This window comes from Diadema setosum, chromosome 20 (genome assembly GCF_964275005.1).
Source record: "Diadema setosum chromosome 20, eeDiaSeto1, whole genome shotgun sequence".
Lineage (NCBI taxonomy): Eukaryota > Metazoa > Echinodermata > Echinoidea > Diadematoida > Diadematidae > Diadema > Diadema setosum.
Window position 1 is genome coordinate 20,268,086 of NC_092704.1, and position 25,069 is coordinate 20,293,154.

At 37.7% G+C, this 25,069-nt stretch overlaps 2 protein-coding genes across 2 annotated transcripts in view; one reads left to right on the top strand and one right to left on the bottom strand.

Moving 5' to 3' along the window:
- Positions 1-3,864: 3,864 nt before the first annotated feature.
- The window catches only part of LOC140243709 (cobalamin trafficking protein CblD-like), a 48,700-nt gene continuing 27,495 nt past the window's right edge, over positions 3,865-25,069 (top strand). The window contains exons 1-7 of the mRNA XM_072323367.1: positions 3,865-3,994; positions 6,516-6,551; positions 7,378-7,626; positions 9,382-9,480; positions 10,931-11,033; positions 11,298-11,437; positions 13,428-13,514. Coding sequence (XP_072179468.1) covers positions 3,980-3,994; positions 6,516-6,551; positions 7,378-7,626; positions 9,382-9,480; positions 10,931-11,033; positions 11,298-11,437; positions 13,428-13,514 — 729 coding nt within the window. The 5' untranslated portion in view covers positions 3,865-3,979. The remainder of the gene's footprint in view (positions 3,995-6,515; positions 6,552-7,377; positions 7,627-9,381; positions 9,481-10,930; positions 11,034-11,297; positions 11,438-13,427; positions 13,515-25,069) is intronic.
- On the bottom strand, positions 17,012-24,686 carry LOC140244113 (uncharacterized). The gene is made up of 2 exons (XM_072323758.1): positions 24,549-24,686; positions 17,012-18,895 (listed from the first exon to the last, which is right to left on the bottom strand). Exons 1-2 carry the CDS (start codon positions 24,684-24,686, stop codon positions 17,012-17,014), a joined length of 2,022 nt encoding a protein of 673 aa, XP_072179859.1.

A 25,069-nucleotide genomic window follows, 5' to 3' on the forward strand; every position in this document is an offset into this window, starting at 1 on the left:
ACGACAACCTAAAAAAAAAACATTAAATGACTTGCAAACTTATTTTCTTGTTTTTTCTATGGACGAAGGGGGCCTTCCCCCCCCCCCCCAAGTACATTTATAGCTCACCTGAGCCAAAGGCTCAAGTGAGCTACATGTATTGCGATCGCCCTCCGTCCGGCGTGCGTCGTGCGTCGTCCGTCGTGCGTAAACTTTTTACATTTTCCCCAAGACCGATTTTCATCAAACTTGGCAGGTAGGATCCCTAGGGGGTTAGGAACTCAATTTGTTAAAATGGGCACCATGCCCCACCCAGGGGGCCCCCAGGGGGGCCCAAACCCCCCAAAATTAAGGAATCTGTAAAAATCTTCTTCTCCAGAACCAGAAGTGATAGAGCTAAGTTAATACTATGAGTTAGTACATTGATGACTGTAGTTTCAAGTTTGTTCATGGCAGAATCAGGGGTGCCCCCCTTGGGACCCAGGGGAGGGGGGTGTGGAGGGGTCCTAATGGGGCCTAAATTGTACATTTTCATCTTCTTCTTGAGAACCCCATGACCCATTTTCACCAAACTTGGCAGGTAGCATCCCTAGGGGGTTAGGATCTCAATTTGTTAAAAGTGGGCACCATGCCCCACCCAGGGGGCCCCCAGGGGGCCCAAATCTCCCAAAATGAAGGAATCTTTAAAAACTTCTCTAGAATCAGAAGATATAGAGCTAAGATAATACTATGAGTGAGTACATTAATGACTGTAGTTTCAAGTTTGTTCATAGCAGATCCAGGGGTACCCCTCTTGGGGGCAGGGGGGGGGGGGGGCCTGGGGTTGGGAAGGTCCAAATGGGGGCCTGAATTGTACATTTTCATCTTCTTCCTGAAAACCTCATGATGGATTTTCGTCAAACTTGGCAGGTAGTTGTAGCATCCCTAGGGGGTCAGGATCTCAATTTTTCAAAATGGGCACCATGCCCCACCCAGAGGGCCCCAGGGGGCCCCAATCCCCCCCCCCCCCCAAATTAAGGAATCTTAAAAAGTATTGGCCCTTATTTTACATTTTCATCTTCTACTTGAGAATGCCTGGTCAAATTTTAGTAGAGCTGTGAATAATTTAGATTAGTGACTGCGTGAAAGGTGAACTTGCGATACTCAGGTGAGCGCTAGACCCGCAGGTCTCTTGTTAAATACAGATTATTATTTTTTTGTGACGATTTGATGAATTACTTTGGCTGTAATATGATGCACGCGCCAAAAGGGGTTGAAAATGTGTCCTTTATTTTTTCCCGATAAACTCTTCGAATTTTGTTAATGCGTTCTTAAAAGATATACGACACAGCCAAAAAACATTATTCTTTTTGCGCCTATTGTTTCCTCAAACTTCCACGGGATTGCGATGATTTTATGAATTATTATTTGGCTATAATCTTTATGATGCACGCACCAAAAAGGGTTGAAAATGTGTCCTGTAGTTTTATCCCAATAATCTCTTCGCATTTTGTACATGCGTTCTTAAAAGGTAGGCCTATACGACACTGCTGAATTCACGATCCTTTCAGCGCCTATTTCTACATCAAATATCAGCCAGATTGCGATATTTCATTAATTATTTCAGCTGCAATCTTTTGTGATACACGCACCAGAAGGGTTGAAAATACGTTCTTTATATTTCTCCCGATAATCTCTTCGCATTTGTGCATGCGTTTTCAAAATTATACACTGCATGCAGGGCCGAATTCGAAATTCTTTTTGCGCCTATTATTGTTTACTCAAATTTCAACGGGATTGCGATAATTTCATGAATTACTATTTGGCTGTAATCTATATGATGCAAGCGCGAAAAGGGGTTGAAAATGTGTCCTTTATTTTTCTCCCGCTAATCTCTTCCTATTTCATACATGCGTTCTTAAAAGATATACGACACGACCGAATTCACGATCCTTTTTGTGCCTATTTCTACCTCAAATATCAGCGGGATTGTGGTGATTTCATTAATTACTTCGGATGTAATATTTTGTAATGCAGGCACCAGAAGGGTAAAAATGTGTTTTTTATTTTTCTTCCGATAATCTTGTCACATTTGTGCATGTGTTTTTGATAACCAACAAGGCATGCAGGACTGAATTCAAGATCCTTTTTTGCACCTATTATTTCCTCAAATTTCAACGGGATTGCGTTGATTTCATGAATTGTTATTCGGCTGTAATCTTTTATGATGCATGCACCAAATGTGTCCTTTATTCTTTTTTTCTCCTCTGTAATCTCTTCGCATTTCGTACATGAGCTTTTGAAAGGTGTATGATGCGGCCGAGTTCATGATCCTTTTTGGGACGATTTCTACCTCAAATATGTACAGCTGTACATGTAAGCAGGACTGCGATGATTTCATGATTTTTTTTTCTCCGAAGTATTATCTCTTCACATTTTGTGCATGCGTTCTTAAAAAGTACACGGAAGGGCCGATTTAGTGATCCTTTTTGCGCCTACTGTATCTTCATTATGAGACCATTCTGAACGAATGAAAATATTCATTTGTGAAATGACTGACCTGTGTATAATGAAAATGAACGCGATCAGATCCATTTTAATACTGTATCGCTGAATATTGAATATGTTTTTACTTTTTTTTTTAAATCGGCACAAGTAAAACTTAGTTCTAACATGTCAACTGCCACGCTGCTGCAAAGCCGGGATCGGATCGATCTTGCGTTATAAAATCATAAGTAAAATGACCCAGAAATGTGTGCGCTTCTATCAATGCTTCTTGTCTGGCATGACCGCCGATCGCAAGCAAACGGACAAACAAAACGGGGATCGGGGAATTACATGCATTTCAACAGTTACATTGTACATGCGTGGCATGTATTGCATGGCATGGCAGTGCGTGAGCAGCGCAAGCTAGCGCGAATAACCATCTCGTAGTGTCGACTGCTAGTGCTCAAAACTAATGTTTACTGTACAAATTGCGCCTGTAGACATAAACAAAAACTTGCGTAAAACTTGTTGAACAGTGCGATATCTTGCATTCTGTTTCTCCCTGATCTCTGCTCTTTTTCTTTCTACTCTGACTCTGCTCTTTTTCTTTCTACTGACCCCGCCAATGTTTTTTTTTGTTTTTTGTTTGTTTGTTGTTGTTTTTTTACACTGGTCATGTCGGACCAGTAACTTGTGGATTTCCTGAAAAGTTACCGGTCCGACAGTGACTTTTACTGGTCTTTGACCGTCGGACCGGTGCCAGTGTGCAGCCCTAATTAAAGTTGATGTCAATATTAACACTTCCCAAATAACTGATTTGGTTCAAATTTTTAAAGTGATTTGAGTTAAACACTGTATGCCTTATAGTATTTCCTTTGATATTGATTTTGATACAATTTAGTTTTGTAGAATTTGAGATATCCACATGGGTACAAAAGTACATTAGCACAGAATTTCTTAGCTGGCAAGCAATTGAAATGCTAGTTCTAGACTTCTGCTGATGATATCAATATATTGGTTATCAACATACAAGTACAAATGTACATTAGCATGCAGAATATACTTCATGACTCTGTAGTAGTGCATACATGTACAGTAAACAGTTATGACAATTTGTACGCAACGTGTTTGTTGTAGATAGTGTCCTGTATACATTGAACAATGAATTGAACTCCTGGATGTAGTATTTCTGTTTACTGTTTTCATGAATTGAGCTTTGAAGTACACCTATACTTTGTATAATAATATACAATCAAGTGTATTTGCCTGGCATCATTCTTTATTGCTCAATATTCCTGTCGACCTCCATTTGATTTTATGGTAAATCATGTTTCCACAATATGCACCATCCTGCTTGCAGAGAACCTTTGGCACGGCACACTTGTCTCCATAGTGTACACTTGTCTCCATAGTGCACACTTGTCTCCATAGTGCACACACATTACCAAGAATCCCCACCATCAGCTAGAGTGATATCATCAAGAGGGCATGCCAACCACCCACTTTGTGACCATAGGAATACCAACCTGAGTGCATGCTTGATCAACAGGTGACAAAATGATGATAATAATAATAATACTAATAATAATAATAATAATAATAATAATAATAATAATAATAATAATAATAATAGTGATAATGATAATGATAATAATAATAATAATGATGATAATAATAATATCAATAATAATAATAATAAAATAATACAATGTATTTATTAGGCGCTTAATACGGATCTCTTTCTCATCACTGGTTCCTACAATGTACAACCTGTACTTAGGAGTTTGTGCAGTGGTGGTAGTGTGTGGGTGTGTTACTTGTAGGTTGGGGTAGGGAAGGGGCTACTGTAGATAAAATTGAAATCCTGTACATTCTGTACTACACATTTTTTACATTCACATAGATGCATTATTACAGATAGCGAGGGTCAGCTGTACATGTAATGTTTGACCCACTTCCCTTGGTTTGACAATGGACAAGGTACAATGTTGTCCTGCTGCTGTGGCATCTTCAAAAGGTGGCTGTAAAGTGACTTTTATAATCATGATAATGCACTTTATATTGCCTGATTTTGCTAATGTGTTGCATAGCAGCAAATTATGAAAGAGATTCAAGAAAGTAATTTCATAATTTCTCTCAATATATCACTGCGTTATAATCATATAAATATAATTTCAGGAAGTGACTATCTGTGTCTTTGGTATTAACCCGTAAACTGCTAAAGCCACTTTAGTGGCCTTAAGCTACATTTTGTGTCTTTTTGTTATTAAGTATAAGTGAAAACCTACAATTGTATGTTTTTTCACTTAAACACATTTATTTTCTAAATTAACTAGAGCAGAAAAAAAAAATCAGTTTTTTCATAAAAGTAAAATTTTGCAGCCAAAAATAATGTCAAAATATGCATTTTTGCACAAAGTACCAGAGAAAATCATAATTGATGGGACTACACAGACATTGATGACATGACTAAGAATTATGCAAGTATCTCAGCAGTGAAAAGATATTATATAAATACATAAGAAGTACTTGAAATGTTTGTATTGGTGTCCTGAGATTAATACATGTATAAAATCAGGTAGAAAATTTGGAATTCCATCCATGAAAGTTTGAAATACAGATATCGTAACTTTTTGTATTTTTTACAACTATTATGGCATTTTTCAATCTGAAAATTTGTGTTTGGCATAGAATATGAAAAATATATTTGAAATTTATCAAAAGGAAATTGTGTGTAGTGTTTGTTAAAATTTCTATCTATCCTCTTCAAAATGAGGTATGAAATGACATGAACACTAGAAATATGATAAGTAATTTCCAAAATATTTGTGTAGACCCAAAACTAGAAATATGCTAAAATACCCTTGGCAGTTTATGGGTTAATGTTATTTCTGGGCCCCATTGCAAGAAAGTTGCAATCAATTGCAAATAATTGCTAATTTTGAAACAACCATTCTGATTGGCTCAGGGTCTGCCCTATTAAGAAGACATGCATGCAACAATGATTTTGATTGGCCAGTGACAATCAGTTGCAAGTTGCGTTTAAACGCAAAGTTTCTAGCAACGCTGCCCTGGTCAAGGAAAATAACAATGATCTTGAAATCATGTTGTTTGTAATATTGCTCTGTGGCTAATGCATGGTGCAGTTGTAAACTCCTAGCTACAATTTACTGTCCCTGCCTGTCATCCAATCACAGTCTCAAGGCCCTTCATCATCAATTCTTTCTATCAACTAGAGAGTACTTCATAGTCTAATTCCTGTGCTCACATTTTTGAAGATAAAATAGAAATTTTAGTAACTCTGAGATAGTACATGTAATTCTATTTTTTTTTCATGTTTCCAGATATTTGAACATACCTGTACTTGATTTTTCATCTGATTTGACCAAAGTGTGCAAGGTGAACTTAAATTTACTGAGAATAGAATCAGTTCATTTCACACAAGTTTATCAGTACTAATGATGGAAATTTATCTTGGTCTCATTTTTACTTATTATCAATACAAAAGGTGTAATCTTATTTTGCCAGTAAAGCAAAACAGGGTTAATAGATTTGAACTCAGACATGTGATGAAGGTCAGTAATACTAGAATAAGCTACATTGTACAAGTATATTGAGTAATTACCATTTGATTCTGAAGTACAGTGTAGATCTAGTAAGGGCTAAAAGACAGCAGTAATGAAAAGATAGAATTCAGTGAGTACATAGAATTCATTGAGTCAAATCACTAGTAAATCTTGAGAGACTTGACTAACATGTGTTGTTCTCATCTGGAAGGTCAAATTTCAGACTTTCTCAAATGTCAAAGCAGAGAACTCTTCAAGGGCAAAAGAGACATGTGACCAAACTTTGAAGACTACAACCTCGTTAGTTTACACATAGAAGATGCAATACGTGTCATGAAGGTTAGACAAAATAATGTCATGTTTTGGAAGGAGGACTGGGTAGGGGCCTATGTATGTAGATAGGTGCCTCCATTGACATATTGTATCATCATTTTTTTTTTTTTTGAATTCATGTTACTGGTTGTTTGTTATTCATGCCACAATTTATGTTCTCTATGACAACAGATTCAAGAATCTAGCATCAAACCAGCAATGGCGAAGGTAGGCAGTTTCTTTGATATTTAAAATTTCTTCAGATATGTATACTGATACAACTATCATTTGATGAGTAAAACATGCCTTGATTCCTCCTAATTCCTATTCTTTAGTTATCATATCCATGTTTAAGACTGTGAATGATTTCTGCGATACACTTGGAAAGTTATGAGGTAAATTCTACCTGCAACTGCACATTCTTCCCGACACCATAATGCACAGAATTTTTTTAGTTTTTGAGTTGGTAGTCAGGCATGATATTTAATTGTACAACTGATGCAGTTCCCTACTTTTTGTATGTTAGGAGATCCTTGTGCAGCAAGTCAAGAAATGTAGAACTGAATATGATAGTCAAAGAGAAGCTGATTTGTAAGTTTTTATTTTCAGAACATATTGAAACAGGGATGCCAGTTTTCAGGCAAAAGCCTTAATTCAGGCCCTGGCATTTTCAAAGGTTCAGGCTTTTTCATGTACAAAGGAGCTTCAGGGCCTCTCTTTCATTCTTACTGGCATCCCTGTTGAAAGTGTCAACTTCAAAAAAAAAGAAAAGAAATTGTGAGCTCAACTGATGTGACAACAGAGGAAAAAAAAAAGACATAAAATGTGCAGTCTACATTTTAATATTCATATGCTAAATGTACATACATGTATGGTACATGTGCTAGGCAAGTTAAAAAAATATGCTGATGACATCTCCCAGAAATATGATGACAAAACTAGTGTCTGTTGGCATAGACCATGTGTTTTGATGTGAAGACATGTACTATTTTGTATGTCCCTAATGTACAACTGGATACATTTATTAAATCTCTCGATTTACCATTTCTTGCAGCTGATAACTCGCACTGGCTACTTGGCCTATTCTTCAAGTTTACGTTCCTTCCGCTCCGCAATCACTCAGTGCCACCGCTCCTTCTCAGAGTCCATCAAGCACAAGCAAAACAGAGGGGAGGAGGAGCAGGGCGTACCCTACACCATGTGGCCGGACTCCAAACTTGGGCCGCTCGCCCCCCAGGACCCACGCTTCCCCCTCCCCGGAAACGTGGGACTGGTGACAAAATCCCAGCAGACTTCACCAGAGGTATTAATAGAGATTGCTTTTAGTCTGTACAATAGTTTGTATGGGGCAAACCTGATTAACAAATGTGGCTACCCAATGTTTCAGGTTGTTGTTGATGTTTTTTTGTATTGCGTTGTATGTACAATCTCTGCTGTAATATGGCAATACAAAAGAAGGAAAACAGCAGAAAAGGGTACCGGGTATGTCCATACTAAACAAAAAAGGATCATGGTAAAAATAATCATATTTTGTCTTTTGGAGTTCCAACTTTTAGATTGCTTTGGAACATATTTTGTTATAGAGGTGTATATTTAGTTGAATGATAGATTACATTTGTTACCGTGCACATCAAAACGAACATAAAGTCGCACACACTGATTTTGCGTGAGGACTGAAAATAAGTGAAATGGGTCAACCTAGTCGAACTTGACTTTTTCATATTTTCTGAAAGAGCGGGTCTTCTTTTACATTATGCTAAAATTTGGTATCATAAAACGGGCAGGAAAGTGTTTTTTTAGCAGTTTATCTCAAACATGTTTGGTAGAAGAGTATGATTAGGTGTGTCTTTAGAATCCCTTTTTCATTTCTGAAAAACCTTGTCCACACTCTTCACTTTCAACTCTAATAACTTTTGAAAGGATAGGGCTACTGATTTGAGAATTGGCATTAATTATAGACAGAATGTGTTAATGAGGCATGCTCAATTTCAGTTTAATCTGATAATCCCTTCATTGTTGTTACTCTGGTGGTTCCTGTTTTTTGTTCCATTCATCGCACAGCCAGCACTGTTTGGTAAAGATTAAAGGGGTGGTACAGTATTGGTGGAGATGAGAATTAGGCTTTTAATTTTTTGCGAGATACCAAGAAAACGCTTATGATATAGTACAGAACATACCATTTGAAGAGAAATTCAAAGTTTATTTGAAAGAAATCGAGTTTGGAATGTCTGAAACATCCAAAAACAAAGTAAAACAAAGCGATCGTAATGAAGTGTGGGTCCCACACTTTATTAGAATCGCTCTGTTTTGGATATCTCAGCCATTTCAAAACCAATTTTCATCAAATGAACGTTGAATTCCTCATAGAATTACATGCTCTTTCATATTTCATAAGATGTTTCTCATTATCTCACCAAAAATGTTAGAAAACTGAAACTAGGTCTCAACCAAAACTATACGATCCCTTTAAGCGCTTGAATAGACACTGTACTTCAGAGCCTCTTTTCTCAGTTCACACTTTTCCTGAGTTTGTGCTTTCTTTCCAATATTTAGATAGGTTAGGAGAGTCCATTTGATTTGAGTTATACATCATTTTAAAGCTTAAAGTCTGCTCTTTCAGAATATGGTCTGAACTAAAAATTCATGTCTGGCGACTTTTTGTTTGTTTTGAGGTGCAGGGTCACATTTAGTCTGTAAAAGTAAGATCAAATTCAGTCTAATAATTTTGTTGATAAATGTAGTAATTACATCTTTATTACTTTTTAGACCTTCAGATCAATGAATAAGAAGCATTATGGGAGTGAGTTTACTACGCATGGACTAGTTTTATCCATTGCTCATCTTTTATGTGTTGTCCATATGACTTATCTGAGATTGAGAGAGATACATGTAGGAGACAATTTAAGAATTTCTCAAGTGTTTTCAACAAAAAATAGGCAGATTCATCTGCCTGTTTGACACATACTGTCCAGATACAAATTACTTGTTGAAGATTACGAGATCTGGAAATTTAGGGGAAAGACACCAGTGTAATGTGAGTATTCTCTCTTCTTCCTAGATTCCCAGTCCCTCTGCTGGCCCAGACATCCTGACCCAGCCTTTATCCTCTGACAGACACGCCCTCGTGTGGGCCTACTACGTCCAGGCAGTGTCAGAGGTAAGAACAGTATTAAATGCAACACTGATATATGCTTTTGACATACTGAACGTGATAGTTAAGTATCGGAAAGTTACTTCCATGCAGTTAGCGAGTGTGGCACTTTGCCTTATACATGTACCATAATTGTCCATTTGTGGTAATTTTTCCACAAAGTAAATCAGATGTTTATGTATGATAGTTATGAAACTGTGCACAAAACTGTGAGGAATTTGTGATGCATATTTGACCAGCTGCACCGATGTACATGTAGAGTGCCAAAGATTGTGAATTTGCAAAGACCTTCTTCTATGGAACCTCTTCTATGGAGCTGTGTCTATGCTTTAGTTGCATGATCTGTACGTGTATGTGCCACATGTTTTGCCAGCACAAAGTGTAAGGATCGTGTGAACTTTTTGGTGTTGTTTTATTCGGCATGACTTAGTAAATAACTGTTGATAGATACAATGTATGGCAACATTGACTTGCCCATCAAAGTCTGTGCCTCTTCATTTGTTTTAAACTTTACTAGTTTATTCAAATTCCATACCCAAGAGCATTTTCTAGTCAGACAATAGCCCAAGCTAATTAGCAGCCAGAAAACTCTCTCTTTTATCTGGTATGATATAATTTGTTTGTAAGGAACTTTGGATATTTAATCATATAAGTATGGAGCTGTGTCTATGCTTTACAAATTGTAGTTGTATGATTTGTATAAGGCACATGATTTGCCAGCCCTAAGTGTAAGAATGATGTGAACTCTTTTGCTGTTGTTTTATTTAGCATGACTTATATGTAGTTACTAAACTATTGACAGATACATTTGTATGGCAGCATGATGCATATTGACTTGCCCATTTAAGTCTGTGCCTGTTCATTTGTTTGAAACTTCACTAGTTTATCAAAATTCCATACCCAATAGCATTCTGTAGTCAAACATTAGCCCAAGCTCATTAGCAGCCTGAAAATTCTCTCTTTCATCTTGTATGAAAAAAAATTATGTTTTTAAGGAACTTTGGATATTTAATCATAAAATGCTGTCCTTAGCAGTGCTGCCATTTTAGGTAGAATGTAATGTGATATAGTATTCTCCATGGCCTCTCTTATCTCATTTAATGTTTTCTTCTGTCATATTTGTCCAAAACTTACCAATACAAGCAGATCCATGAGAAACACATCCATTCAATTAATGATAAATGAGTGAATAGCATGGGTTGATCTGTAAACATGGAGGTAAATTAGCTGCTTAATTAGACATTTTCACAAAGAGGCCACCATACCAAATCAGTGTAACTTCACCAATGGTAGGTTATACCCACCACTGCCAGCTGTAGATGTGTGTTTTGTCAGTTTAGGTATCAGTATCCCAGTGCTAGTAGATATGGGATAGGTAAACACAGCATGTGGACCAGATGTTGTTCTATTACTGTTCAGTGTTCTTGTTTTGTTTTTTGGTGATTTTGGTTGACAGGTTCAGTCAGACACAGAGATCAGAGAGGCTTATAATGCTCTCCGCAACCACCCAACAGCCTTGGAATGCATTGCTCAGGATTGCCCAGCCAACTTACGGAAAGGTAAGACTGACATACATTCATGTAATTCATGTAATTCTTCCGTCGAGATGTTTTTCATTGCAACTGATTGACAAATTGCCCTACATCGACTTAGGCCTATATAAGCACTGAATTGATCAGTGTTTTAAAACACTCATCAAATCATACTGTGTTTGAATGAGGGCAATGTCCACAGTTTGTTCAGCTTCTTTTATAGGTGAGCACTACGTGTACATGTGTGGTTAGATAAAGTGTTTGTGTGTTTCATTTCTATCCATTTTGCAGGATTCAATGAGTTATTTCCAAGCAGCAAGCTAGAGGGCGACAGTCAGCTCACCGTGGTGACAATGTGTCAACGAACCCAGCACGACATGGCCACGTGGTCCTCCCACGTGGAGGAGGAAAGAGAGGAACTCCTTGAACATGTAATTCAACTTTATGAGTAATTAGACTCAGGCTCCAGACTAGGCTATGCATAAATTCCAATACCTTTCATCAATAGTTACACTCTAACTCTGGGCAAGGTCGTGCATGAAGGTCAATTCTCAGTATTGGCAATGTGCAAAAAACTGCCGTGGTGCCCGCTGAAGTGTCCTGTCACAGATGCACTGTTCGAATCCTCGGTGCCATTGTCGCTTCTGGTTGTCTTGTGTACGTTACGGGTTTCCATACAATTCAATAGAGTTAATATTTGTCTGCTTTTCTGTAGTTAGTCTTTCTTTTCTTGGCTATGATTCAGCTTTAAGAGAGTTGAAAGTTTCTAAATTTTACTGATTTGCGTTCACTAGAGTCATGGTGTACTACTGCAAGGCTTCAATGTGCTGGTCACATGATGGAAGGCGAGGAAATCTTCAACAAAAAATACCCCTTGGTAAAAACAGAAAGTGACCTGAGTGCATATGCAGCCAAAACCGGGGCAAGTGTGTCCCCTGAGCTATCTCATAATGCCTCTAAAATGCTGCTCTTTGCACGGCACCTACATGTGTAGGTATTGGCGATACTGAGAATTTTGCAGATATTAGCACTTCTGGTGTGTTTACACCTATTTTATGGCAGATGCAATCGCGCTCGGTCCTTTCAGTCAATCTCCGGCATCCACTAAACTAGCTGGCTTTGAAAGCAAGTTTATTGACTTGAAGCACATCTTTCACGGCGATCTCAAGCTGGCTTTCATGTCGCAGTTCAACAACATACAATATAAACATTTTCGCATGGCACAAACATTGTAACACCAGTTTTTTGACCTCAGATAACCTGTCAAAGTCTGAGATTGAAATGTTCTGCAATTTCAGGTTCAGTCTGTTGTGAGTGGCAGGCAGTACAAAGCTATCATTGTGCTTCATATATCAGTCAAAATCTCTCTGTGCAGGCACATTTAGCCAGGAAATCTAACAGTTTGTCAGCATTGTAATACATATATTTTTATATTCGATCTTGAATCATCAAAAAAAAAAAAAAAAAGAAGAAGAAGAAGAAGAAGTGATGCTTCCTTGGAAGACTAAAGAAGAGCATTTCATGCTGTTTAAAGGTTTTGTCTGTAAAATTAGAATGTCTTAAGACAGATATACAATGGAGTTCATCCGTATGACCTTGGAATGCACAATTTCTTGTCATTAGGACTCCAGAGAGTACTTAACAAATGTACAATGTATAATGTGTAAATTATAGATTTGAGAAATGTCCTGAACCTTACCCATTATTGAATCATCTCCTTTTAGGACAAACTGAACGCATTAGTTTTAAAGTATCCTCCCATGTGGACAGTAAATTTATGAGACTGAATATACTGTATATGCAATATAGCGACTCTAATTTAATCTGAATCAGGACTTCTGGACAATGTGATGAGTGGTTGCATTCGCGATTGTGGAGTACAGTAATGGATGGAGAAATCAGAACAATTTGCTCATTTCCAGGAAGAATGAGTGCATCTATTCACACAGTAGGTGCACCAAGACTTAATATCAAACTGTATTAAATATGCACCTTGTTCATGTGCTGTGTACTGTGCACCATGCGTGCAGGTCGCATTCATGTCAGGATCAGAGTTTAGTAATTATTAAAATTTCTGTGGAATAGTACCCGACTCAGTGAAATACGTTGTATGCGGCACTATGTACAATCCTATTAAACTGCATATTTTTTTCTTCTCTCTCTGTCTTCTTTCTGTCTTTCTCCTCTTTTATTTCTTCTCCCCATCCCTTTTCCTTCTACCATGTCTTCTTCTTCAACTTCCATTCTTCCTTTCTTCTCTCCATCATCTTCATATTCATCTCCATCTTTTCCCTCTTTCTTCTTCCTTGTCTTCATCTTTTTTCCTTTTTTTTTTTTTGTATAATCCTTCTCCTTCATGACCATCTTGTTCTCCTGATTGCTGCTGCATCTGTTTTCTCACACCTGCCTGCCATGGTTTAGTTTGTGATGAGTGCCAAAGAGATTTGTGAGATCCTGAGTGAGGCGGGTTACTGGGCTGACTTCATCGATCCGTCGTCGGGACAAGCCGTAAGTCTATACCCTACTCAATCCAAATCTTCTTCCAAGCTTTTCTTTATGACATCATTGTACTTGCCTTTACTCCGTGTGTGAAATTGTGGAGAAAGAATTGCACACAAAGACTTTGAATACACTATAAGATCAAACTACAAAATTACATATGTATCTTGCAAATTTTCTTGTTGGGGTTGCATAGTTTCACACACACACACACATACACACACACACACACACACACATACACACACATAAGTGTATACATTCATCGATATGCCACCAACTCACTGACAATAGACACTATTACTACTTTTCAATCTCCATTGATAATACAACCATAACACACTTTTTTCATATCCTGGAGAATGATATTTGTTTGTTTGTTTTTTGTTTTTTAAAGAAATGTCTGTGGCTGTTGTCCTTCCATTTAAAATTTTGTAAAATGATACCCTGTATACAGTTGTACAAGTAGTGTATGCATGCAAGAACACACTCAAACACTTGCACAGATATGCATTCAGGCAACATTTAATCAAAGCAGAGTCAAATACTCAGCCAGGACTCTTTAATAAGCAATCACAATGCAATAATGCCCTACTACAAGTTTGTATGGTCTCTCAATGTCATTACAGTATGTATGAACGCTGTATCTTTATCATGTGTGCAAGTTTTGGTTCCGACAAATACGCACTGTATGTGCTTTGAGATATGGGAATAAAAATAATCTCTCATCCGCATGCCACAAACTTGCACTGTGCAAACAAACTCTGTATGTAATATCTCACTATTGTCTCACTATTGTGTTGAGAAAAAACAATTTTACAGTAGTGCACTGTCTTGCTCATGGGATTTACATAATAGTACAATGTGTCCTATTTTATGTGTGTAATCATTAGAAACTCTTTTTAAACTCTTTAATAGCAAAGGTGTGGGGAAATTGTAGCATTACACAGAAATACGCAAGAAAAGCACAACACTGCAATCAAATTGTGCATTTTACAGAAAGCATGCTTTATACATCCCTAAAGAGGCAACAAGGTTTTACAAAGAATATTGATACAGCAGTTGATTGCAACTCATTTTCACTTAGATGAATACAAGTGTTGAAGAAAATAATAGATTAAAAAAACAACAATTTTACCCTATTAAACATGGACACAAAAGCAGTAAGTGATTTGAATGTTTGATAGATAAGCAAAACAGAAGCAATATGAATATATTATTTTACCAGTCCAACAAAATCCAAGAAACACAAATATCAGTCTTCAAATTGTGACTGTAGTACTATTCTGACAAAATATCAAATTCGCTGTAAAATTCGAGATAACTGGTCTCCTTTGCACTTGATGTGTATCATGCTGACATAGGATTGTTTACTACACTCATGTAACCACATATTTTTCATTCCAAAATTAGTGAATGTGGGGAAACTGGATGTCGGTTGCCATGACAGTGTAATTCAGTTGGGCTGACACATACACATGGTCTTACAAAAAAACAACAACAACAACAGCAAAACCAAGAAACAGAAAACATATCTATTGTATTATATAATCATATCAATTTCTTATTACGTGAGAAATACACGATACATTGTATGTGCCTTGCAAGATAACCTCAGCCTCTTTCACTGTAGTTTGTAGTGATCATAGAAGAGAACAACCTTACACACATATTGAAAAAAACAAACAAACATATTTTGATTCTGGGAATGATTAGTTTGTGCAGTACATTGTAGATTCAGAAGGTGATTGTTTGTTAGCAATAGTTATAAATCAGCCCAGTATGGGGCTACACTGAGGATGAAAAGGCATTACAATTAGCAGAATAATACCATCATGGAATTTACGTAGTTCACAAATTAAAATGAGGAAAAAAAAATACATCTCACATTGAGAAATAAAACACAATTCAGAAATTAGCCTTTACTGAGTTTTGTTCACCAAGCAACACATCAGCTGCTGTGCTCTCTTATTTAGAAACTGTCATTAAACTGTAACACTGCCATTCTTCACCGATGATTAACTTTGGTATAACCTTTACATGTACATTTCAATTCTTCTTCTTTTTTTTTCCGTAGATTTCTACTCTTTAGTGTTTTGCCTTTTGATCAAACTTTAGATTATTTAGAGGGAAGGAATGGCCGTAGTTTGAAATAAACTCTGACCTTTTCTATGAAATTCATTTCCTGATTGCTAGATACACTAGAATAATATATTACAGAGTTCTTGAGGTGTTACATTATAGTTCCATCAGATGTCTGTTGTACAATGGCTAGTACTTTCACATTAATGGACCTAGAGTACGGTGTATGATTTAATATTGACATATTGAAGCACCGTGTCCTCTTCAGTGATATTCCTTGTGATGTAATGACGTACTTGAAGGCAGCTAGTGGTTCGCTTTAAACCAAGACTGTAGGCTGCAGGTGACACGTACATGCCCTGGTATACACATCAAACATGGAGCTACAGTATTTATACACAAAGTGTATGTTTGTATATCTTCATCATACAACGTACACCTTGTATCTCTGCAATACTGTAATCTATTCTGAGTAACCTACTATGTCTACATAGTACTAGTATGAATAGCATGCAATTACACATCTAGCTTTAACTATTAAAACCTCAATTATCTTTTACCGGATACGTATATTTTCCCTATGCATAGAGTACATTTCATGGAACAGTCATTCTTAGCCTGGTAAATCAGTCACGTCAACATTTAAGGTCTGAGGCAGAGGTTAAAAACTTTTGATACACTGTACATGTGTGATCTACAACTGAGGCAAAGTCAAATCGGTGTTTGTGTCAGCCTTAGTTTGGACTCGCGTGTCAGAAGACAATGACCCTCCTATTCCTGAATAATCTTTGGTTTTGAACTATCTGGAAGTCTTCTTTCAAATTGTTATGGGGTCTTTCTCAGTTTTGAGTCCACGTCTGTTTCGTTAGTTTTGTGTTATGAGCATTTGATTAACTTCTTAAAGTTTCATTAGATGAGAATGTCTTAATACTGAAGGGGCTTCATTTATTTGCTGGGTGTGCTTACAATGTGTTCAGTATTCTCTTTTGGGGAAAAGGCAGTACAGCAACTTTAATGTATATTTCTATTAAAAGTATTAATTTGCTGTCATGTTGAGTTACTTCTGACTAATCCTCATAACTTGATTCCTCATTGTACTTTGGAATATATCCCTCTCCAACTCCAGTGAAAGAATTATATATCAGTCTGGATTGGTTTGATACTTTTATTCTCCTTGCTGCAGAATACAATACCCCCATCCAGATTACTTGTGCACTGTCTTCTGCACAATGTTTACATTTCTGACAGACTTCAGACCAGCAATTGAAAGTGTTTGCGTTTTTTATCATTATCATTTTATTATTATCGTTATTGTTATTAATATTTTTTAATTTGGCAAAATACTTTGATCACATAACTTTGTACTGTTTTATGATGATACACCATAGAGCTACTTTGCACACACATAGCATGTCACTGTGTATTTAGGACTCGTAAGGTATGCGATATCGCCATAGACAGTGATGGAACATATCCAGAACAATGATGTAGCCATCGCATGTCACATCTATCCTCCCGGTGTTTGGTTGCACCAGCTCCAAGGGCAAGTTTCCGGCGAAACGGTTCTCATCCAAGTTGACAATCTGCACTGTCTGAGTCTTTTCGTCGTGTACCAGAAGATGCCCTCCTGTCGTCACGGCGATGGACCCAGGCTCTGCCAGCTTGTCTTTGGACCGAAATTCTTTCACATAGGCTCCAACCTTGTTGAGTTCCTGGATGCGACAGTTTCGCGCCTCACTCACAAAAATATGGTCATCAGAGCCAACGGCTAGGAAGTGAGGATGGTTGAATTCTCCAGGGCGCATTCCCTCTTGGCCAAGGCGAGTGATGAGTTTACCGACTTTGGTGAAAATGAGGAGGCACTGAAGGGCAAGATCAATTACATAGATGTTTCCACTTTGGCTGAGAGCTATTCCATGGGGATGAGTCAGCTGGTCATTGGCAAATTGATGCACTGGATGACCATCATAGGTATAAAGGACTACCTGCTTTGAGCTGAGGAACACTGCGCCAACATGGAGAGCGTCCACTCCTAAGAGAGCTGGTTCCTGCAGATCAACTGGGAATTGACCAATGAATGTGCCATCCGATGAGAAGCGCTGGATCCTGGAGTTCTCAACGGTGTCGGCCACAAAGATGTCTCCTTGAGGGCCTATGGCAAGATCAGTAGGGTTGAAGAACTCCCCTTCCCCTCTGCCGCTGCGTCCGATCTGCTCGCGGTCGTGGACAGGGACGACTTGCTGAGCAATGATGGAACCATTGCTCTTGAGACGTACTTGAATGTCGTGATCGCCCTGTGCATGTGGCAGGAAGCGAACATTGTACATTGACACCTCCCTGTCATTGCATACGCATCCTACTACAGAGGAGTCCACCATCTTGCCCTCGCTGTCTCTTACCACAATGTTCATCATGTCTGGTATCAGCTTGGCCTGCTCCATTTCAGTCTCATCTCGCTTGTCCCCAAACGGGACACGGTACCTGTTGGGAATCTCCAGCCCAAACATGCAAGGCCCTCCGAGGAAAGCGCTCTTGGCATGTAGTCGGACCGGTTGCACCCTCACGTGGAGAGGACTGCTCCTGATGGGCTGACCAGACACACTGACATGCAGCTGGTGTGTTCCTGCAACTTTGGGTCTGAAGGTGATGCTGTATGTCCCATTGTCATTGTCAAAGATCTCACAAGGAATGGAGCCCCCGTCTGGTGTCTGCATACTGGCAGTGAAGCTATCCCCTCCTTGCTTACATTCACTACCCATCTTATCAATTGCCTTGACTTTAGCAGTGCACCTTGCGCAAACCAGTGCAGGTCTTGCAACGGCAATTGTCTTTGAGGGATCTGCATTGCCAGTGTATACCATGCCCAGGTTTTGAACGATGTTTTCAAACTGCTTCATCTCTTTCTTGTCAGCTTTGCTCAGATGAAACTGCTGAAGACCATCCGAAGGATGGAGGCAGTTCTCATCCTTTCCGTCGACTTGTGCCGGTTTCAGCTTCCTCCCTCGTTTCTTTCTGAGAGTGTCCTTCGCATTCAGTTGAGTGTCTGTTCCTATGGTTGAGTGTGACCCGTTCACCTTTTCTTCCTCCTTGTTGCTACGGGGTCGATGTCCTCCCTCATCACTCCCGCTTCCCTCATCAATGGATCCAAGTGGGTTTGTCTTTAGCTGGTGGGCGTGGTTCTTAGCTGCTTTTCTCTTTTTTGCCAGGAGGGGGCGCTGTATGACTTTTCTGTCTTCCTGGATCTGCTGCAGAAGAGTTTGCTCCCTGTTGTCAAGGATCTCTCTGCATTTACGGAAAAACTCCTTAACCTGCAGAGTTGATTGAAGAAAGGAAAAGAGATGGTTGTTTATGATGGGATGATTTGGATTTGAGAGTCTTATGAACCTGAAATTTGTCAAAGACAATAATGTTTGATGACTATAGGCATAATATTCACTGTAGTACAGACATACATACATACATCATATTTACTGTATTTCCTCTTGTAGTATTCATGATTGGGTGTAGAACTGAATTTTGAATGATAATTTCTCAATTACAAGAATAACCTTGTATGATTGTGAAAATAGAACTGTCTGATTTAGATTATAAAAGATTTGATGTACATGTATAAAAAAATTATCAGCAAGGTTATTTTTTTGTTGTTGAAAGGCTCAGTTGTGCATTTGGTTGGAACAAATTGCCTGTGATGAGTTTTTAAAGGAAAACTCTTCTGCAGGTTCAGATTTATAATAGCTTTAATGACTTTGATGACTTTAAGGGAAGACTTTAATGACTATTAATCAGAGAGAGAGAGAGGTTTCAATGAAGAGAAATATATTAATTTTTCAAATTTCCATTGTTTTTTCCTAACTTGGTGAAAACGCTCCCAATTGCATGTCTAATTAAGAGGTTATCTCCCCACAGTTTCCCCATAGATTTGTGCAAAGATCTTCACTAATTCCCCTTTTGTTGACATGAATCAAAAGGAATGGGTCATATCTTTTAGTTTTTTATCACATTGTTAAAAAGGCCATGGAAGATTGTTAAAAACATTTATTCTTTCCTCTTGTTTTTAAAGTTTGAATTACATTCACTGTATTATTGACAAAAGCAGAGTGGAACTCACTTACAAATCTGTATATTCTTTGATGTGCAAATGAAGAGGAGAGTCACATTAAACAGTGACATTGTGGTTTCATCTTATTTGCATTCAGAGATGCATGGTTGTATAGACAGTGTCATTGTATCATGAAACGTGCTGTACTCAAAACTCATCCTGTTTCACATCCAATTCCTTTTAAAGGCATGTGTACATGTACATTGTAATTTGCCATTTGCAGAAGAAACAAAAACCCAGCATTAGTGCTTTAAAATAACTCTAAAATGTGAGTTAGGGACAGAAACAACCACTGTAAAAATTTGAATCCAGATATATTCAAATCGATGTTATTAAAATGAAGTATTGTTGAATACACAAAATGTGAACAACAGTTATAATAAAAATGTTTCCAGACTAAACTGTCTACAGTTACGGTTTAATGAGAAAAGTACTGATATCTCCTTATATTTTAGGCTTTATTGCAAAACATTTATATGGTAGGATGTTCTGTGATACAACAGACCTACACATAGTATGCATCAAATGTGATAACTTGAACATTTTTTTTTTAAAATCACTGCTCCCAAAGGTAAACAGGACCTTTAAACTGTTCTATATTGTTTTGTTTTACTGTGTTTATTTTATAGCTGTGAAGAGTGAGAGGCAATTTCCGTGTAAGTTTTCAGGATGTTTTGCAGAGGCAAAAAATATAGGGTCCCAATATTTTTTTTTTTTCATATTACCTACATGTGTTGGAGACAACATGATCAATGTAAAGACATAGTGTCTTTGTACACTGATATAGAATTTACATACAACTTAAGAGACTTAAAAGAAACTCTGGTTGTTCCTTCTTAGATGTATTTCATTGTAGATTTTAGTGAATAGTACAATTGATTCCCAGGAGAAAAGAGTTTACAGTTTGTAGAATGATATTGGTAATTTGCAGTTGAGTAAAATATTGAAGGATTGGAGACCAGTATTCCATCAATATCATCATGTTTACAATGTCAGTGTGATCAGCACATTACTGTCGGATGCATCACGTTGGGGGTAACGGCACTTAGTGCATATTAATGAGTATGAGAGATGAGGCAAGACGGAGCCATTATACAAAGAGTTATCATGACTTCATTAGGAGAGACTCAATGTATAGTGAGAAACTTGGTGTAATTCACGCTGCAGAGGATAATGACTGGAAGGGATGTGGAATAATCACATCAAAACTCTGCTAACATAATAAATTACTGCACATGCACATTCAAGAACAACTCTTTTATGGCAATTATCCTTAGTTGACATTCTGCACGATCTTCTCAAGTGTTGTTGTGGACTTTTTGCTTACTATATTCTGCATTATTATTACATCTTGTGGATTCCTTTTCTCATTCAATATTCTGTGAGTAGCCTTCTGGTCAAGGTACAATGTACCCACGTGACACAGGAATTACCACTTAGCACTGCTTCACTGATGACAGTGATTAACATTATCCTGTACCATGCGAATTGCAGAGAGTTTATTGTCCTGTATTTATACTGGATAACTTTTATGTCATTGCTTGAAAAAAAAAAACAGAAATGGCCTCATGGTGATATGAATTGCAAGCTGTAAATCATACCAAAAAAAAAAATAAATAAAAAAATGCTAAGACATTTATGATACAAAACATCTGCATACATAATTTTGGAGCATGAATAAATGAGACTGAAGATAACAAAGTTATATCTTCTTCTTTTTTTAAAAAGCTGCCTGAGTTTTCCGTGATCTTGCAGTCGTGAATTACGGCATCATAACTGACAAAATATTGATGCAAAAATGCCATATCTGTCTTCACAGAGACTGCCAAAGGAATTATGTTAAAGGAGCCATCTGCTTCTCCCTCCCCTACCACCATGTATAAGTCTACATTCACTGTGACTTTAAATGAAAGCTGTTGACTGTGCATCATTTTATTAGGCCCGTTAAAATGATTTATGAATTTCAGCTCTGGTGAGTCTTCAGGCAAAAATTTTTAGCTCTTTGAAGAGGAAGTTATGAGAGGTACAAGCTACTTAGAATGTTTTCTTTTGAGACTAGAGATGGATGAGGGGGAGAGGGGATGGGTGGGGGGGGGGGGGGAGAAAACATATTATAGACACAGAACATGTATGCAGTGATGACAAATCTAAGTCCCATTAAACTCCAGAATTTGAATACAGTACATGTACATAATTATTACCTGATAATTTTCAGTTTTATTTGTAGCTACAGTAGTAGCAGTTGCTCTGCTAATTTTGTGCAGCTTTTGACATGAGAACAACTTTTTTTTTTTTTCAAATAGTGTCAAGTTTGGGAAAGATGCTTTCTGCTTTCCACACTCTTGATGCCCTTTAAGATGATGGGTTGATGCTGCAGTTGCTATGGGAACAGTATAGTTGGCATGGGGTTTCCATGCACTGCTGACCTGAATAGTGCCCCTAAATTCTGGCTCAGTTGGTGGGCTGTGGGTTTTCTCATGACATCATCAGCATGCTGATTCTTGATGTAAGTGACTTTCTTGTTTTCTTATTTTCAGTAAAACAAAACATCAGAAACTTGTTCTGATCCACATCGCTTTCTACCCTCTTTAATAGAAAGTGAAACTCTTGTCTTCTGTGTTTCGGATATCCTAGCAGCTCATCAGTACTGAATGGGGAGCCCCTGCATTAACAACACTTATTAATTTTTTTTTGTCTGTTTTTTTTTTTTTTTTTTTTCAGTGATAAGCAGGTGTGGGTGTATCTTCTCACACCTTTCCCAAAGTGTTATCATGGGATCAGAATAGAAAAAAAAAAAATGACTGGTTGAGGTATTCTAAGAAAAAGGGAAGGAAAAAGTACCTGTTGCTTGCTGTGTTTTTCTACACACACATTGTATGAACACTATGTGAATACATTGGCTTTATTACCATTTTGATTTCCAAATAGTTCCCTTCTCTTGTAATTGTGGGAGATCAGGTCTTACAAACTTATCGTATGATAGTAATTATGGACATTTTATACATCATTTGTCCAAACACTATTATCAAATGAACTTTTTAATAACAAATACAGTTACTGTGTGTGGAGAACAAAAGACAATAACAGCCTATGGGTTTATCCTGTAGTTCACATTTCTCTCATGTACATGTAGCCTTGTGTTAGATTTTGCTATGCTTCACTGGTGCATGTACTGACTGTACACCGTAATTGCATTAGTCAAATGATTCGTTCACGGATGGTTTTGCAATGAAAAATTTGAGGTTGCAGTGAAGGAAGAGGGAAGGAAGAGATGTGTTTCACAAGTGCATGTGGTGTTGTGACCTCAAATATCTTCCACTGAGCATCCTCTTTTAACATTTTGCAGAAATTGTGTATTATACATTGGCAAACTATTTCCTTGTACAATTTACAAAGAGTGTGAGTTTGGGACAGGTTAGCTATAACATTTGCTGCAGAAACACTAAAAGCAAATCGGGGCTCGACACTATACTTCTTTCTACATGGTAGCCTGTTCGGGCCATTAAAATCTATCTAGATGAATTTTGGTTGCCCAAAAGAGGTGTTATGTACTGGCCTGAAATTGGAAAAAGTATGATATAAAGTCTTTTTTTTTTTTTGTAACTGCCCAATCGGGCCACCCAAAATAAGCCTTTTTGGAAATTTGGTGGCCTGACATCTATTCACCTTTATGTTGTCTCAGGCCACTGCTATTGTCGAGCCCTGCGGATACAGTGCATCTTGGCTTCGTTTGAATATAACCCGTTGAGGACTGACTGATTTCGCTATAACATGCATTTCCCATAGACAACTGCCCAAGTATTCTCGGGACTCGTCTTCAACAGGTTATTGCAACTTAAAGGACAAGTTCACCTTTTTTAACATAAGGATTAAGAGAATGCAGCAATATTAGTAGAACACATCAGTGAAAGTTTGAGGAAAATTGGACAGTCGATGCAAAAGTTATGAATTTTTCAAACTTTTGTATTGGAACTGCTGGATGAGGAGACTACTAAGGCTTGTGATGTCATATGAGTACAACAGTATAAAGAAAATGTAAAGAAAATTCAACATATTTTCACTTTTTTCGCATAATGAAAGAGCACTTGACTTACCTCTTTCTAAAGGCAATGGGAATAATGTTACCCATAACATACACGTGTATGTCAGTAACGAGTCAAGGGAATGTGTACTTTTTTCAAAAGATGAAATTTTGTGAAATTCTCTTTATATTTTCCTTATATTGTTGTACGCATGTGACATCATACACTGCAGTAGTCTTCTCATCCAGCGGTGACTGCACAAAAACTTCAAAAATTCATAACTTTTGAACGGATTGTCCGATTTTCCTCAAAGTTTCAATGATGTGTTCTACTAATATTGCTACATTCTCTCAATCCTAACTTGTCCTTTAAATCAGGAGGAAAACGCATTGAGAGTGGGGTCTGCTAGTTGTAGTCATACTCTATGTTGTCAGTGTGATCACTTTATTTTTAAGTGCGTACTACTCTTTTAAATACATCCTGTGATTCAGGTACAAGTATCTTTGCCATCTTTTGCGAGTTCATATTTGCCCACATTGCCATGTGAATCATACATTTCACAGAAATCATTTGTAGAACCAGAAGTTCGATATGGAAAAAGTGGAGGAAGAGAGAGAGAAAAAAAGGAAGAAACAGAAGAGGAAATAGGATTAGATGAATAAAAAAAAGAGGAGGATTAAGCCCCCCCCCCCCTCAAAAAATGGAAAATGTCAGAAAACCTTTTTTTTTTTTATTGAGAAACAAAAACACTTTAAAAAGCTTTATCACAGTAACGAGAGAATTGTATAATTGCATCTGTTCTGTTAAACCAAGAGAAGAAGCGGGATATCATTCGTTTACCTCTTCGCGCACACTTTCCATGTTGTCCTGCTGTTTGTCTGTTGTGGGTGGGGTCACTGGTGTCTGGGGTGCATCCTCCACCTGTCTCTTCCCCTCCACTTGTGGAAAGAGAGCAGTGCTTGTTTGGCCTTCATCCATGGTCACTGCTCTTCGTATGACTTCTCTATTCCTGCAAGGAAGAAAAAGAATGAAGCAGAAATGTCATGTGATTGTGACTTCCTTTAGTATGTTTTGGAATCGAAAAGAACTTCCTGGGCCCACTTCTGAGAAACACATTGTATGGAAAGAGGTTGTGTGTGTGTGCCAAAAGTTGTAAGGACTGAATGTGTGTAGTATCACAAGAACTATCGATCTATCTCTTCTGTAATGTTGAAGTTCCACTTTTAAATTTGACTTTTTGATATTCAGACCGAGTGTGACATTTAAGTCAAGGTATTAGATTGATTGAGAATGCACCACATTCTCTGTGTCAAATTTAGCTGCCAGTGAAATTGTTCCAAGTATGTGAAGGAAACTTGAGT

Coding starts and splice junctions, on each gene's coding strand:
- LOC140244113 (XM_072323758.1), bottom strand. CDS start 24,686: ATGGATGAAGGCCAAACAAGCACTGCTCTCTTTCCACAAGTGGAGGGG. Junction 18,896..24,548: donor TGGAAAGTGTGCGCGAAGAG/GTAAACGAATGA, acceptor TCAACTCTGCAG/GTTAAGGAGTTTTTCCGTAA.